The sequence below is a fragment of the Melanotaenia boesemani genome, chromosome 10, assembly GCF_017639745.1.
Source record: "Melanotaenia boesemani isolate fMelBoe1 chromosome 10, fMelBoe1.pri, whole genome shotgun sequence".
NCBI classification, from domain to species: Eukaryota; Metazoa; Chordata; class Actinopteri; order Atheriniformes; family Melanotaeniidae; genus Melanotaenia; species Melanotaenia boesemani.
In genome coordinates this window covers 10,547,377-10,562,159 of record NC_055691.1, presented here as the reverse complement: position 1 = coordinate 10,562,159, position 14,783 = coordinate 10,547,377, and the positions used below count along the sequence as shown (strand labels likewise).

The 14,783-nt window shown below is 46.8% G+C and overlaps 2 protein-coding genes across 2 annotated transcripts in view; one reads left to right on the top strand and one right to left on the bottom strand.

Annotated features, from left to right (window-relative positions):
* Window positions 1-14,783, top strand: part of LOC121647505 (NACHT, LRR and PYD domains-containing protein 12-like) — a gene marked incomplete at its 3' end in the record, with an annotated part of 791,953 nt that overhangs the window by 148,465 nt on the left and 628,705 nt on the right. The gene's annotated exons all lie outside the window — the stretch shown is intronic.
* On the bottom strand, window positions 806-14,625 carry LOC121646923 (transcription initiation factor TFIID subunit 4-like). The gene is made up of 15 exons (XM_041996044.1): window positions 13,496-14,625; window positions 13,208-13,368; window positions 9,438-9,521; window positions 9,120-9,290; window positions 8,917-9,039; window positions 8,746-8,835; window positions 8,130-8,309; window positions 6,689-6,764; window positions 6,470-6,575; window positions 5,867-6,036; window positions 4,998-5,128; window positions 4,705-4,830; window positions 4,050-4,106; window positions 3,718-3,840; window positions 806-1,660 (listed from the first exon to the last, which is right to left on the bottom strand). Exons 1-15 carry the CDS (start codon window positions 14,601-14,603, stop codon window positions 1,499-1,501), a joined length of 2,868 nt encoding a protein of 955 aa, XP_041851978.1. The 5' UTR covers window positions 14,604-14,625; the 3' UTR covers window positions 806-1,498.

The window sequence follows — 14,783 nt, the reverse complement described above, 5'->3', positions numbered from 1 at the left end:
TTTCCCCATAAAAACTTTTTATTGGATGTTTGTGAATGTCACTGAACCCAGAGGTTCTGCTCGGTTCTGGATGTTTCATAAACGGACAAATCCAAAGATTAATCTGCAGATTAAAGCAGCGACGTTGATCCATCAGCTGACTGCACGAAAAAACCAGCAGTCATGTGATGGCACTAAGCCCCCCGTCAGAACGCCATGTGGGAGCATCACAAACGTCCTGAAGACCCGGCAGAGGAGCCGCAGGCGACACCTGTCCAGGTATAAGTCAGAACTGTCGAAGTAACAGGACTGGATGACAGATCAAATGTTAAACAAAAAAAACAAACATCTGTCCCACCTTCATCAGAAACAACCAGAGATGAAGACTGCAGTGCTGTCATCTTCATCAGTGGGGTCTCTAGAAGGTTCTTCTGGACACCAACAGAACCCGACGCTGCATTACTTGCCTGTCAATTCAGAACCCGACGCTGCGTTCACTGCCAGTCGATTCAGAACCCGACGCTGCGTTCACTGCCCTTCGATTCAGAACCCGACGCTGCGTTCACTGCCCTTTGATTCAGAACCCGACGCTGCGTCCACTGCCTGTCGATTCAGAACCCGACGCTGCGTTCACTGCCCGTCGATTCAGAACCCGACGCTGCGTTCACTGCCCATCGATTCAGAACCCGACGCTGCGTTCACTGCCAGTCGATTCAGAACCCGACGCTGCGTCCACTGCCCGTCGATTCAGAACCCGACGCTGCCTTCATTGCCTGTCTATTCAGAACTCGACGCTGCATTCACTGTCCGTCGATTCAGAACCCGATGCTGCATTCAATGCCCGTCGATTCAGAACCCGACGCTGCATTCATTGCCTGTCTATTCAGAACCCGACGCTGCATTCATTGCCTGTCTATTCAGAACCCGACGCTGCGTTCACTGCCTGTCGATTCAGAACCCGACGCTGCGTTCATTGCCCTTCGATTCAGAACCCGACGCTGCGTTCACTGCCCATCGATTCAGAACCCGACGCTGCGTTCACTGCCCATCGATTCAGAACCCGACGCTGCGTTCACTGCCCATCGATTCAGAACCCGACGCTGTGTTCACTGCCCATCGATTCAGAACCCAATGTTGCAGTCACCGTCTGTAGATTCAGAATCCGATGTTGAGTCCATTTTGCATTGTAAGCTGTCAAACTTTAAATTCTAAAATCTGAAACTGATAATCTTTCAGCAAAACATGATTCTGTGTGAGTGTTTGCACGTGTTAGTGTAAGTGTGTGTGTGTGTGTGTGTGTGTGTGTGTGTGTGGGGGGGGGGGGGCATGTTAGAACTGGGGGAGTTTTTCTATAACACTGGACCAAATGACGCACAGTATCCTTTCAAATTAAACTTGTTGCGATCTGAGGGTCCAGGTGAGACTGAAATCTGATGCAGGAGGACCATAATCCATCACTCCCCTCTCAGGAGGACCAGAATCCATTACTCCCCTCTGAGGAGGACCAGGGTGGGGCCCCTCACTTCAGCAGGGCCTTGTAGAGCGTCAGAGAGCGAGATGTGCTGCGGTCCTGCTCCAGACACAGGATGAAGTCCCTGAGGTTGACCCGAGTGATCCGTTGTCGGAGCTGCTGGCGGGGGGAGACGGCTGCAGAGGAAACAGAGCCGGAGCCTGAAGCCACCTGGGGGGGAGGAGGGGGACAGAGGAGGAAGTTAGAGAAGAAACATGTCCATCGTTCAGAAACTAAAACCCTGCACCAGAAAACATCCCAGAGGAGAAGGTGATGAAAAACACCAACCTCCTCTGTTACCATGGTTACTAGTTTACTTCAGAGTTGTTTTATCAGATTAGCAAATGACGGGAACCTGGATCACAGATCTTGTTCACCGGACCAGTACCAGTTTATCCGAGTTCACACAAGACCAGTCCCGGTTTCTGTCTTCAGCAGAGGTGGAGCTGGGGGAGTCGTAGCTGTATGAGGAGCTGACCTCATCGGACCCCATCTCCAGATTTTCTCAGAGGGTTTTAAGTCTCAGAGGAGGATCAGAGCCTGAATCTGGCTTCTTGACTGCATCTCAGTGCAGCCAGCAGACTTCTTGCTTCAGACTGCTGCTCTCTAAAGTTTTGATCTGGCACCAGCAGACTTCCTGTGAGACACTGGTATACGGTACCAGGGCTTAAAGTATAAAAAAATCCTGAGCCTGAACTTTTTTCCGGTGAGCGGAGGTGCAGTGGATCTGTTGCATACACACTATAGGCAAACAACTTTTGGCATTGAGCTTATCAGGGCATAAGATGACCTACAGTTTAAATGTGAATTTTAGAAAGTAAAGGTAATAATGTTATAAGGACATGTGAAACTCAGTCAGGCTAATTAATTAAAATTATTCATTTAGCAATCATTTAATTTAGTAAAGGGCAATTTATTAAAAAAAAAACTGTTACAGAGCAACAGTGAACTTTAGATAACATTGAAATTTTAAATTGCAACATTTCCATCGTTTTTGTTCAAAACAACATCAAATTAGGTTATAGAAAATACAAAATAAACAAATGCAATTTAATACACTAAACTACAAGTCAGTTCAATTAACAACAACAGCAACAAAAAGGTTAAAGTGCTCCAAGACCTGATTAAACTGCATAAGAAATGGATAGAAAATAAATACAGTTTACTTCAGAAACTGAGAACTGCTAAACTGAAGCCTCCAGTGCAATCATCACAGCTCATTGACACGTTTTTTCTGTTCTATTTCTTCTTTCTTTTTTTGGTTGGGCTTTGACTCCTCTCCTTTTTATCATGGATCAGTCACCGGGGCCGCTACGTCAGCTGTGGCTGTTGCTCCCGGCAAAAGACTTGTATGTTGGAGAGCGCGAACTGCTGCCGGGGTCTCCTTCGTGACGTCATAGAACTTTTTTGCCACTAGTTGCATACACCAGCTTCTTCGAGCACAACACAGAAACAAGTAGGCCTACCTGGCCTTCTTAGTTTCTGGCACCAGCTCCCGAAAAGCTTGTCGTCGCCACCCCTTCTTCTATCCATGCCCAGCGCCATTTGGTTCTAAGACTGTTGTCAATTAGAACGTCTTTCCCTGGCTTCATGAATTTACTCTCCTTTTTTTTCCTGATTTCGGTGAAACAACCATCAGCTTGGATGCTGCGTTCAAGACAACTCGGAGTTAACGTTCACACTACAGGTTAACTCGGCGGAGAAAAACGAAGTGTGGCATATTGTCACTATCTGCTGAACACTGAAAACATATGCAGCAGCAAGTTCTGCTTATTTTTGAAGATGAATACGTGTAATTTCTGACTTTAACATTGTTCATTGTTCAATTAATTTTCTACAATTCAGAGCCAATTCAGAGGCTCAACCACTATATCCACAGTTTTGTTTTTGTTTTTCCCTGAATCATAGTGCAAAGCCCGGCACAGTGCCGGAATACTTTAAATTCCGGGGTAAATTTATGGAAAGGGGGTCATGTCCCCTGTATCCCTCCCGGGATTTCCGTCTATGGTCTCAGCGGAACAATCTGGAATTCTTTTGGAAAGCTTTGGAAGTCTCAGTGTATACAAGAAACCACCTGATCATCATCGCCCAATCAGAATGCAGGACAGGTCATTACAGGATGAGACAGAAACGAAGCTGAGAAGACTTCCACGTCAAGAGTTTGGAATTCTGATGTCCTGGATTTTATGGAATGAAACGGAACAAAGCAGCTTGTGTATGTGTCCTACCTCGCTGCCGGCCGTGGCTCCGCCCATTGCGTCGTGCTTCCGTTTCTTGCGTGGTCCAATGGCGGCGAGAGCCGTGAGGTTGGCATCACGCTGTCGCATCTGAGCGAGTTCCTGCTGCTGCATCTGAGGAGACAAGCAGAGCGTTACATAGACACCAACAAGAATGCCACCGACACATGTCCAGAACGCCACCGACACATGTCCAGAACGCCACCGACACATGTCCAGAACGCCACCGACACATGTCCAGAACGCCACCGACATATGTCCAGAACACCACTGCTTCAGGTTCATCACCTGACGTTGTGACTCTCTGTGAAACTGGGTCTTACCTCTTTTGCCTTTTGTTTGAGTCGAGCCTGTTCTGGATCTTCTTGTCGCGCTCGACTCTGGAAGAAAAACAGACGTCAGATTCCAGGTTTGATGAAGCGAACAGAACCAGTCCCCCACCAGAACCAGTCCCTCATCAGAATCCTGAGGTCTCTTCTGTCAGATGATTTTGGTGCTTCAAACACCAAAACTCAAACAAGAAGTAAAAGAAGGAATTACTTCCTGTCAATCAGATCAAAACAAAATATTTAGATTCCAACATGTCAATAACAACAGGAAGTTGTAAACATCTCCATCGGTTTGATCTCTGAAACAGTCTCCAGGTCTGAGGTAACACATCTTCAGCTGCTGAACTTGTGATGAAGTTAGAGCTCCAACACATGGAGGTGGTCCAACATCGACCATGGTCGTCGACACACAGCTCACACACAAATGGGAACCAAGACATAAAAGGGTTCTGAAAATCAGAATGTTGGTTCTGAGGATCAAAACCAGAACCATGATGGAAACCTTCTGATTCAGATCCTCAGAAACCAGCTGTCTCTCTGTGTTGTGTAAGAAATTCCACTCCAAAGAAACATTAAAAAAACTAAAAGAAGTTAGGTATAACGCTGCTCGGTAACCATGGCAACAGATGGTACAAAAAGTGAGTAGTACCTTTGCGGCCTTCAGCAGCATCTCCCTCTCCTGCTCGTCTTTCCTCTGCTTCTCCATCCTCTCCAGCTGCTCGAAGAAACGGAGCTGAGAGCGAACGTCCGACGTCTGCTCCTGGAGCTCTTCATCCTGATGAGAAGTACCAATATGTGAGACCCACAGGCCAAAAGAGGTCCGATCAGCACCAGGAGTTCTAGAAACAACCTGGCAGCTCCAACACTGACATCACCAACTCACACATCCAACATCTGGGTCAGAACCAGAACCAGAACCAGGAAGAACTCGTGTGTGATTACCTTTCCTCCATCGGTGCGGTGCTGAGCGACGACAGAAACCTTCTCCAGCAGAGAGCGAAGTCTGGACTGGGTGGCATGGGAGATGATGTTCACCACGTCCAGAGGAACCTCCGTCACCCCCAGCTTCTTTGCTGAGGAGGAGAACCAGGAGAACCGTGAGGAGGAGAACCAGGAGGACCTGTTTAAAGAGACTGCATCCACATTCAGGCTGGGCAATTTGTCAAAAAAGAAACCTGGACCAGGCCTGACGTGGTCTAGATTAGAGCTGCTTGATTATAGAAAAGTCTTAATCATTAATTTTTGCCAATATTAAAATCATGATTATTTAACATTTTTATTCAATGTGCCTGCTTTAGACACAATGGCTGAGCGTAATATGGCAAAAGAGTTTTAAAAAAAATAATCTTTTTTGTCAATATCACTGTTTTTGTGATCATTTGGAGCTGGAATCAAAATTAAACTTTAATTTACAGCACAGCCCTAGTCTAGACTAGACTTTATGCGTTAATTAATTTACGAGCTCTGAACAATAATTCAGTCCAGATCTGAACATCCTACGTCTTGCAGATTTTCACCACGACCCAAAAAACCACAAATCAGAAGCTACTTCAGCGACATAAATCTGCCATCTGAAGTTTCTTCCATCCACACCTGTGTCTCTACAATAAGTCAGTGTCACATGACCCGGTCTGGGTCCCAGAGTGGGCCTTAGGTGTTCTGGACCAGCACTTATCTGTTCTGCACTGTTTTTCTCTGTGATTTTCGTTGTAAATCAGTCCAAGCTGGTCAGCTGGTACCGAATGTCTGAGTCAACCGGATCAGGGTTGCTTTGTTGTCGTTTACAGGCAGGTGTGAGCAGGTGGGCTGACCTGTGTCCAGGATGCGCCGGTGCAGCAGGTCCGTTGGCAGGAAGGACTCGTCTTTACAGGACCGAATCTTGGTGCCGACCAGCTCTGAGCTGGTTGCCAGGATACGGGCATTCTCCTCGTTCAGGTTGACGCCTGCCATTGACGCCACGTCGTTGATGTCGTCATCGTCTCTGTGGAAGGTGGAGGAGATGTGTTAAAGCAGACCGGGCCTCACTCAGGATTAGAACTTCAGGGTTCTTTCAGATCTCTAAGTTTTCAACCCAGAACTCTAACAGGACGCAAACAGAACCACAGCAGAACCGGGTCAGAACATCTGAGGACACCTGCTGCCCCCTACTGGCTGATCTGGGAACCTTCATGATGGTTCTCATGGTTGGTTGAGACTTCCTAGACCCAGTTTACTGACTGATGGACAAGAATGGATCTGTAACAGAATCAGATCAGAGGTTTCGTCCCTGAGGCCCTTGAGTCTGTCAGAGCTCCTCCAGTTCTAATGATGGCATGGAAGGTCTGTTAAACTCCTCCCTTGCATGTGAAGGTGGAACCTTTGAGATTTGCACACGCTTAGTTCTGCTGCTGTTCACCTTCAAAAATCAGACTCACCTAAAGGTCCCGCCCCCCGGGTCACTCAGCTTCTTCTGATTGGCTGGAACCGGCAGGTTGACCAGACTCTTCCCAGCGATGGCTGCAGGTCCTCGTATGAGCGTAGCTGCAGAACAAGCGACATCTCTGATTCTGACCTGAGAACAGCTGATTGACATGAACACTGCCACCTACAGGTGAAGGTCAATAGGACCACACCTGCTGCACATCAGGACTCACCTTGATGTCTGAGCTGCTGACTGAATACAACCGGTGAACGACTTTGCAAAGTCTGGACTCCTGGTCTGCCGACAGGCTGTAGAAGAGACAACATTATCATCAGACAGATAACTGAACAGGTAACAGGTAAACGCTCCACCTGCAGACCAATGGCCCTATCTCCATGGTAACCCCTCCTGTACACACAGAATCTAGCAAAGCGGGAAACAGCGACACCAACGGTACAGAATAAAATCAAGGAAATGATGTGAAATGAGAGACATTTGTGCACAATCCACTATTTCCTTTCACACCACATGTTAGATATTAAAGCTGTTTGCAGAAATGAATAAAGACACACATTCAATATTAATTCTATTAAGAGCGCACGGAAACAGGGAGGTGATATTAATAAGAACCTCAATCGATAAAATATGTTCTGTCATTAAGAAACAAAACTTCCATGTTATAAAATATATTTAGCTAAATACGGAGGACAGTATGCTGCCAGCATGAACCAGTCAGTAAAAGAACAGGTGGAAAGAAGCTTCAGTCATTCATTCTAAGACCCAGCAGAGTGGGACGCAGACTGGAGGCTGGAGGTCTAGAAGTGATGCTACACTAATCAAACACACAAGAGGTGGATTTCCTTTTATTCATTTATTCTTACACAGTGTTTTTTTATTGTTGTCCTAATTTCTGTCCAGACGGTCTTTATTTCCCACAACTCCTGGTCTACCTGGTTAATAGTGGTGATTGTGCCCCTCTGCACCTGCAGGACTTTCTCTGAATGTCAAATTTATTTAACACTAAATAAACTGCTACCAATCTCAGATATATCTGTACATATTTATTTTATAAATTAAAACAAATTACTAAATTACCAGCATCATTACTGTCATTTAGCAGACGCTTTTCTCCAAAGCGATTCACCCCTGTTGGATTTGAACTTTGGTCTCCGCATCCACCGACTGAGACGTCCAGCTGCACCAGCCGATGCCTCTGATGTGTCCTGCCTTCTGACACGGTGTTGACAGCATCTCCACCTGCTGCCCTCCTCTGCCTTTCTGACCCTGGTAATGACCACGCCAGGCAAACAAAATAAAACCTTTTCTAGTTTCTCGACGTGGTCCATCAGGATCTCAGTCTCTCGTTCCAAAAAAATCTGCTTCTTCCGTCTTTTCCCCTACCAAGCCATCATGGAAATGATGTGATGAATATTTATTGCAGGTGATCACCTGAAATTTTATAGCCATAATGGCGCTCCCTCACGTGGGACAGGTGTGCACGCTTTTATAAATCTGAAAGTTTTTGTGCGTCACATTTCCTTTTTCCCTACATACACCACCTGTAGTCTGCTTTCCTACGCTCAGGTTTAGAAATGAGGCCCCTGGTCTGTCACCTGTAGAACACCCGGCCTATCACCTGTAAACCCATCTGCAGGTGTGCTTGCTGGTCCTACCAGAGCTGCTGTGTTGGTGATGGGTGGGTTCAGGCGAACTGTGCTGCCTGCCGGGCCGACGGGTAGCCGTGGTCTGATGGAGCCGGGGGCGACTGGCGGCGGTGCAGAGGTGGTGGGAGGGACCGTCGTCAGAGACTGCTGGCTGTTGAGTAACGTCTGACGGAGGGCGGGGAGGCTTTTCTGTGGAAAAACAAGAACTTTGAGGAAGGAAAAGAGGAAAGGGGAGGTTTCAAAGTACTAACAGGAAGTCAGTTCTGCTGTAGTTTAACATTAACTAATTACTATTAAACAGTAATAACTGCCTTATTAAAGTAGTAACTGTCTAACTACAAATTGTTAAGTACAACTACCTACAGTTACCGTTTCATTTCTTAGTAATACATTTGTAATTACACAGTAATTACACAATATTTACTGTTTAATTAAAGAGTAGATACTTCCAGTAACTGCGGTTAAACCCTTAACTAAACGCCTTTTTTGCTAGTGTTAGTCCACCTAGCTTTTTTGTTTAGGAAAAATGTGTGTAGACCCTCAACCCTTTTAAGCAGTCCACATATAGACATTTTTTCAGGATAGCTGGATAGCTTCACTGGACAGTCGGTGAGCCGGTTGGTACCTTGAGGAAGGGGATGAGGTAGGGCTGCGGGGAGGACTTCAGCTCAGCCTGCAGCCGAGACGTGAACTCCTCAGGCTCAATCTTTGCATCCTGAAAAAACATAAAGCACACGTATGAAGACGTGTGGACACGTCTGCATCAGCCTTCAGTGGACAGAAGTGGACATCTTACGAGCAGGTCCTGGACCAGGGCTTTCACATTCTTGGAGGTCTCTGGGGAGGGGGAATTATGGGATGCCAGCTTGATGAGCGTGGCGAGGAAGTTCTTGCATTTCTTCACGTTCTCTTGCATTTCCTGTCGGGATGAACACACATATGAGTTTCAGTCAGTGGGGTGGGGGGGGGGATTCAGACCTGAAACCGCCGGGACCTGACCTGCGACACCACGGTGACTCTGGGGGTGGGCGAGGCGGCAGGAAGGGTGGCTGACGGCACGCTGGCGGGCTTGGCTGCAGACGTCCCCCCCGTTGTTATCACCGTCGGAGTCTTCTGGGGCGTGGTCATCTTCACGGACACGGCGGTGGCGCCGGGGGCCACGGGGAGGGCCTTTAGAGAGACGGCCACAGCAGAGAGAGAAACATCGTCATGATGTTTTTTAACCGACTTTTAGAAGATGAAGATAAAATCATCTGGAATAACACAGCTCACTCTGTTGCCATGACAGCAGATGATGCTTCAAACATGGTAGCTCACCTGTACGGAGGTGGTGGAGGGAGTCTGAACCATTCTGGTTTGGGTGGGGGAAGCCAGGCGGACGGTCTGAGGGGGGCCAGCCGCCTACAACACAGGGAAAACTTCAGGAAGAATTCATCCGACTAAACATGGAAATCTTTACAGATTCCAGAAATGATGAACTTCATCTGCATCCGCTCATTTCTGTTTCTGTGCTGCAGGAAGAAGAGGAGGCCATGTTTGTTTATTTAACCAGTAAAACGTTAAACCCCTAATGCATGAATTTACTTCCCATTATGTAAAATAAATAAATATAAAAAAAAATTCAATAACAATAAAACAATAAAAATAAATACATAAATTGTAAATAAATATAAATCAATAAAAAAAAATTATCAAAAGACTGCTGCGGGAAACCTGAACGGCCATGTTTGTTTTTAATTCAACCTCTAATTAACCAGTAAAACATTAACTCCAAAGACTGAAATGAAATAAAATATTAAAACAACTGAATAACATTAAATTAATGCAGAATAAATAAACTATATAAAAATAAATACATAAAAATAAAAAAATCCTTTATTTATTTTATAACAGAGCTGGTTTGTTGACAGCAGTGTTGCCATGGTGAGGGCCAGAAAACATAGGTGAGAGGAAAAATAAAGAGTTTTCAGTCACATGACGCCTGCAGGCTCACAGTGAACATGAGTTATTTTACCCAAACAAACCAACCAAACTGATGATGTTCAGGAAGTTGTCAGACACCTGAGTGTTTCCACAGTTTAGATGGAAGTTCACCTTAAAAAGTCAATCTATGTGATGTCACAGATGCTTCGTTATCCAGAAAGATTTAAACTCTGACTCAGAGAAACATCCGTCAGTTCAGCTCCTGATTTCTGGAACTCGACCGTGTATTAATACATATAGCAGCAAAAATAAAACCAACTCCAGTTTAGCTGCTTTGTGGCACCACCGTGCATCAGAAACGTCTTCTTGGCTTTATTCCAGCCATAGAGGAGCATTATTTTTCTCTTTTTCAGACACACATAGAACTTTCTGCCTACTGGTTGATCTTTGGCTGCTCCTGATTGAACATTACCGTCAATCTAAGCTCTCTGATTGGTGGAAAGTTTGACAGGAAGTGGCTTCCTCATCATGTTCAGGTCTAAATAGAGGTCTCTTAGCAACATAGTAGTGATAGTGATCTTTTTTGATGAAAATGTGATAAATAAAAATGGTCTCACAGTTTTCCACAAAGCAATAACTCCCTCGATGCAGAATGGTAAACATGAACAGCCTTTTTTTCCTTGGTCCTGTTTCCTTGGTTCTGCGGCCGTCTGGACCGGCATGCCCCTCTAAGTTTTGAACCTTCACTTGACAGAGCAACAGTGACAATGCCCACGAATAAATAGAAAATATGTCAAATATTTAAAATAAAGAGTATGAGAAGAGTGTATTGGAAGGTTCAACATGCAGCCACTAAAAAACCGTAGTTGTGAGGCTGACGGAAATCAGCTTCACTGTCTTACATCAGGAGGAGGATTTTTTTTTTTTTTTTGTTTTAGGTTTTACCTATATATATATATATATATATATATATATATATACAGTACAGACCAAAAGTTTGGACACACCTTCTCATTCAAAGAGTTTTCTTTATTTTCATGACTATGAACATTGTAGATTCACACTGAAGGCATCCAAACTATGAATTAACACATGTGGAAGTATAGTACATAACCAAAAAGTGTGAAACAACTGAAAATATGTCATATTCTAGGTTCTTCAAAGTAGCCACCTTTTGCTTTGATTACTGCTTTGCACACTCTTGGCATTCTCTTGATGAGCTTCAAGAGGTAGTCATCTGAAATGCTCTTCCAACAGTCTTGAAGGAGTTCCCAGAGATGCTTAGCACTTGTTGGCCCTTTTGCCTTCACTCTGCGGTCCAGCTCACCCCAAACCATCTCGATTGGGTTCAGGTCTGGTGACTGTGGAGGCCAGGTCATCTGGCGCAGCACCCCATCACTCTCCTTCCTGGTCAAATAGCCCTTACACAGCCTGGAGGTGTGTTTGGGGTCATTGTCCTGTTGAAAAATAAATGATGGTCCAACTAAACGCAAACCGGATGGAATAGCATGCCGCTGCAAGATGCTGTGGTAGCCATGCTGGTTCAGTATGCCTTCAATTCTGAATAAATCCCCAACAGTGTCACCAGCAAAGCACCCCCACACCATCACACCTCCTCCTCCATGCTTCACGGTGGGAACCAGGCATGTAGAGACCATCCGTTCACCTTTTCTGCGTCGCACAAAGACAAGGTGGTTGGAACCAAAAATCTCAAATTTGGACTCATCAGACCAAAGCACAGATTTCCACTGGTCTAATGTCCATTCCTTGTGTTCTTTAGCCCAAACAAGTCTCTTCTGTTTGTTGCCTGTCCTTAGCAGTGGTTTCCTAGCAGATATTCTACCATGAAGGCCTGATTCACACAGTCTCCTCTTAACAGTTGTTCGACAGATGTGTCTGCTGCTAGAACTCTGTGTGGCATTGACCTGGTCTCTAATCTGAGCTGCTGTTAACCTGCGATTTCTGAGGCTGGTGACTCGGATGAACTTATCCTCCGCAGCAGAGGTGACTCTTGGTCTTCCTTTCCTGGGGCGGTCCGCATGTGAGCCAGTTTCTTTGTAGCGTTTGATGGTTTTTGAGACTGCACTTGGGGACACTTTCAAAGTTTTCCCAATTTTTCGGACTGACTGACCTTCATTTCTTAAAGTAATGATGCCACTCGTTTTTCTTTACTTAGCTGCTTTTTTCTTGCCATAATACAAATTCTAACAGTCTATTCAGTAGGACTATCAGCTGTGTATCCACTTGACTTCTCCACAATGCAACTGATGGTCCCAACTCCATTTATAAGGCAAGAAATCCCACTTATTAAACCTGACAGGGCACACCTGTGAAGTGAAAACCATTTCAGATGACTACCTCTTGAAGCTCATCAAGAGAATGCCAAGAGTGTCCAAAGCAGTAATCAAAGCAAAAGGTGGCTACTTTGAAGAACCTAGAATATGACATATTTTCAGTTGTTTCACACTTTTTGGTTATGTACTATACTTCCACATGTGTTAATTCATAGTTTGGATGCCTTCAGTGTGAATCTACAATGTTCATAGTCATGAAAATAAAGAAAACTCTTTGAATGAGAAGGTGTGTCCAAACTTTTGGTCTGTACTGTATATATATATATATATATATATATATATATATTCACATACACACACACATATAAATATTAAAACTAAATAGTCGTTTTGATCTCCAGGACCTTGGCTCCAAACGTTTTTCTCTAACTGGACCTCTTTAAATTTTAGTCAAACACCCCTGACCTAAAGGACAAGCTGTCCATCGCAATCTACCCCCCAGAGTTACACACTACCACTGACACTGATGATGATATCAGTAACAATGCTTGGAGGATCTAGTGGAGTCTTAAAGGTTTAAAATGTTACCATCATTGTTTTTTAACATCTCTAACAGTTCAACATCGACCCAACAACACAACAACTCTGGTAAGGAGTCCCTGCGTCAGAACCAGGAGGCCTGTTGTCTCATAAACCACCACTCAGATCAGAGGCTGCAAACTGATGGAGACAAACAGAAACACACAGCCGATGGCCAACTTCCAGTCTGAAACAGGAAGGAAACACTACCAACACCTTGCAGTTTAAAAGCTTTTTACTGTCTGTACCAAGTTCAGCAACGTCAGACCTGGTTCAGGGTATCGGACTCACCGTGGTGGCAGTGCTGACTCGTATGGTGGTTGCAGCCGTCGGTGTTGCGGGTCTCTGAGTGACCACCGTCTGACCCTGCTGCGTCTTGGCCTGAGCCTGGGCCAGAACCGTCTGAGGGACGATGACCAGCTGACCTGTCTCTGTCCGGACCAGAACCATACCTGCAGGACGAGGAACATCAGCAACAAGTTCTGTTTCCTTCTGTCTGACAACTTTAATTATCACATTAGAACCTGGAATCAGAAAAGAGGAATGTGAAACCTGTCAGGAGACCCGGCTGTTTCTCACCTGGAGGGATGGTGAAGCCAGGAGGCAGCTGGATGGTGGTTTGCTGCTGAGGCCGGACAGCCAGCGTGGGCTGAGGGGTGGCCGCCCGGGTCGAGCCGACCACCAGCCCGGGTCTCTGCTGCTGGATGGAGGTTACCCCTCCCACAGATGTGCCCGGCGGCCTCACCACTGCCATAGCAGGCTGAGCCACTCCATTTACAACAGGTTTGGCCCCGGCGGGCGGCGTGCTGGTCCCAGTCTGGGTGATGGGGGACTGGGCTGCAGCCGGAGGGGGGGTGCTGGTCAGGATGACGGGCTGGTTGGGTACCAGCATCTTGGTGTGCATCAGAGGGTTGCTGTGGTTGATGACCTGAGAGGCAGAGGCAGACGGGGAGGGGCCACTCTTGGGGTCCACGCCGTTCTGGGGCACACTGGTCACCGGACTGGGGTGCCGCTGCAGTGCCACGGCGGGGGAGCCCACCGGGGACTGAGGTACAGGGAAGCCGGGCTGTGAAGCCATGGAGACGCTGATGACGGAGCCGGTCCCGGCGGGTGGAGGGACACCGGGCGAGTTTGCCAACTTTCCGGCTCCAGACCCGCCATTTACACTCTGTAATCCGGGAGAGGAGGTCCTGATCGCCTCCACCGGCGGGACCACGGTGGCGCTGGGACCCTCGCTCGGACCCAGGACAGCAGCCCGATGGAAACTAGCGGCAGCGGACTGCGTGGGCAAAGTTACGGGTCCCGGTCCAGGTGAAGCAATCGAAGGAGGCGCTCCCGCGGTCTGCAGGCTGGCTCCGGCGGTGATTACGGCTCCGGTAGCCACGGCGGAGGTAGAGGAGGGGAGCGCTTTTCCGGAGAGCGACTCGTTAGCGCCGGGTTCCTGGGTCGACCCCGCTTTTGGATGCCCTTGTTGCGGCTGCTCCGCGGACCCCAATTGATCGCGCACTTTTCCTGAGAAGTGTCCGGCAGCGGCCGCAGCTACGTCCCGTTTCCCCTCGGAAAACGACGCCGCGGTAGGCTTCCTGTCGCCCAGCTGTGACTCGAGAGAACCAACGAGGTCGCTGACCGCTTTCTCGTCCACCTCATTGAAGAGCATGTCCTCCAGTGGGTCGGAGGCTCCCGCCATCTTTGATGATGGACCGTTGTGCAAATCGTTTTTTAGAATGTACGCATGCGTGCAGGATCCTGCTCGTTTTAAAGCACAGAAATAAAACGAACAGATTTTCTGTTTAACTTGAGGCGATACTTTCTTTGCGTGAAGGTGTGTCTGCAGGTAAAACCAGGTTTAGTCAAAAATAATTCTACT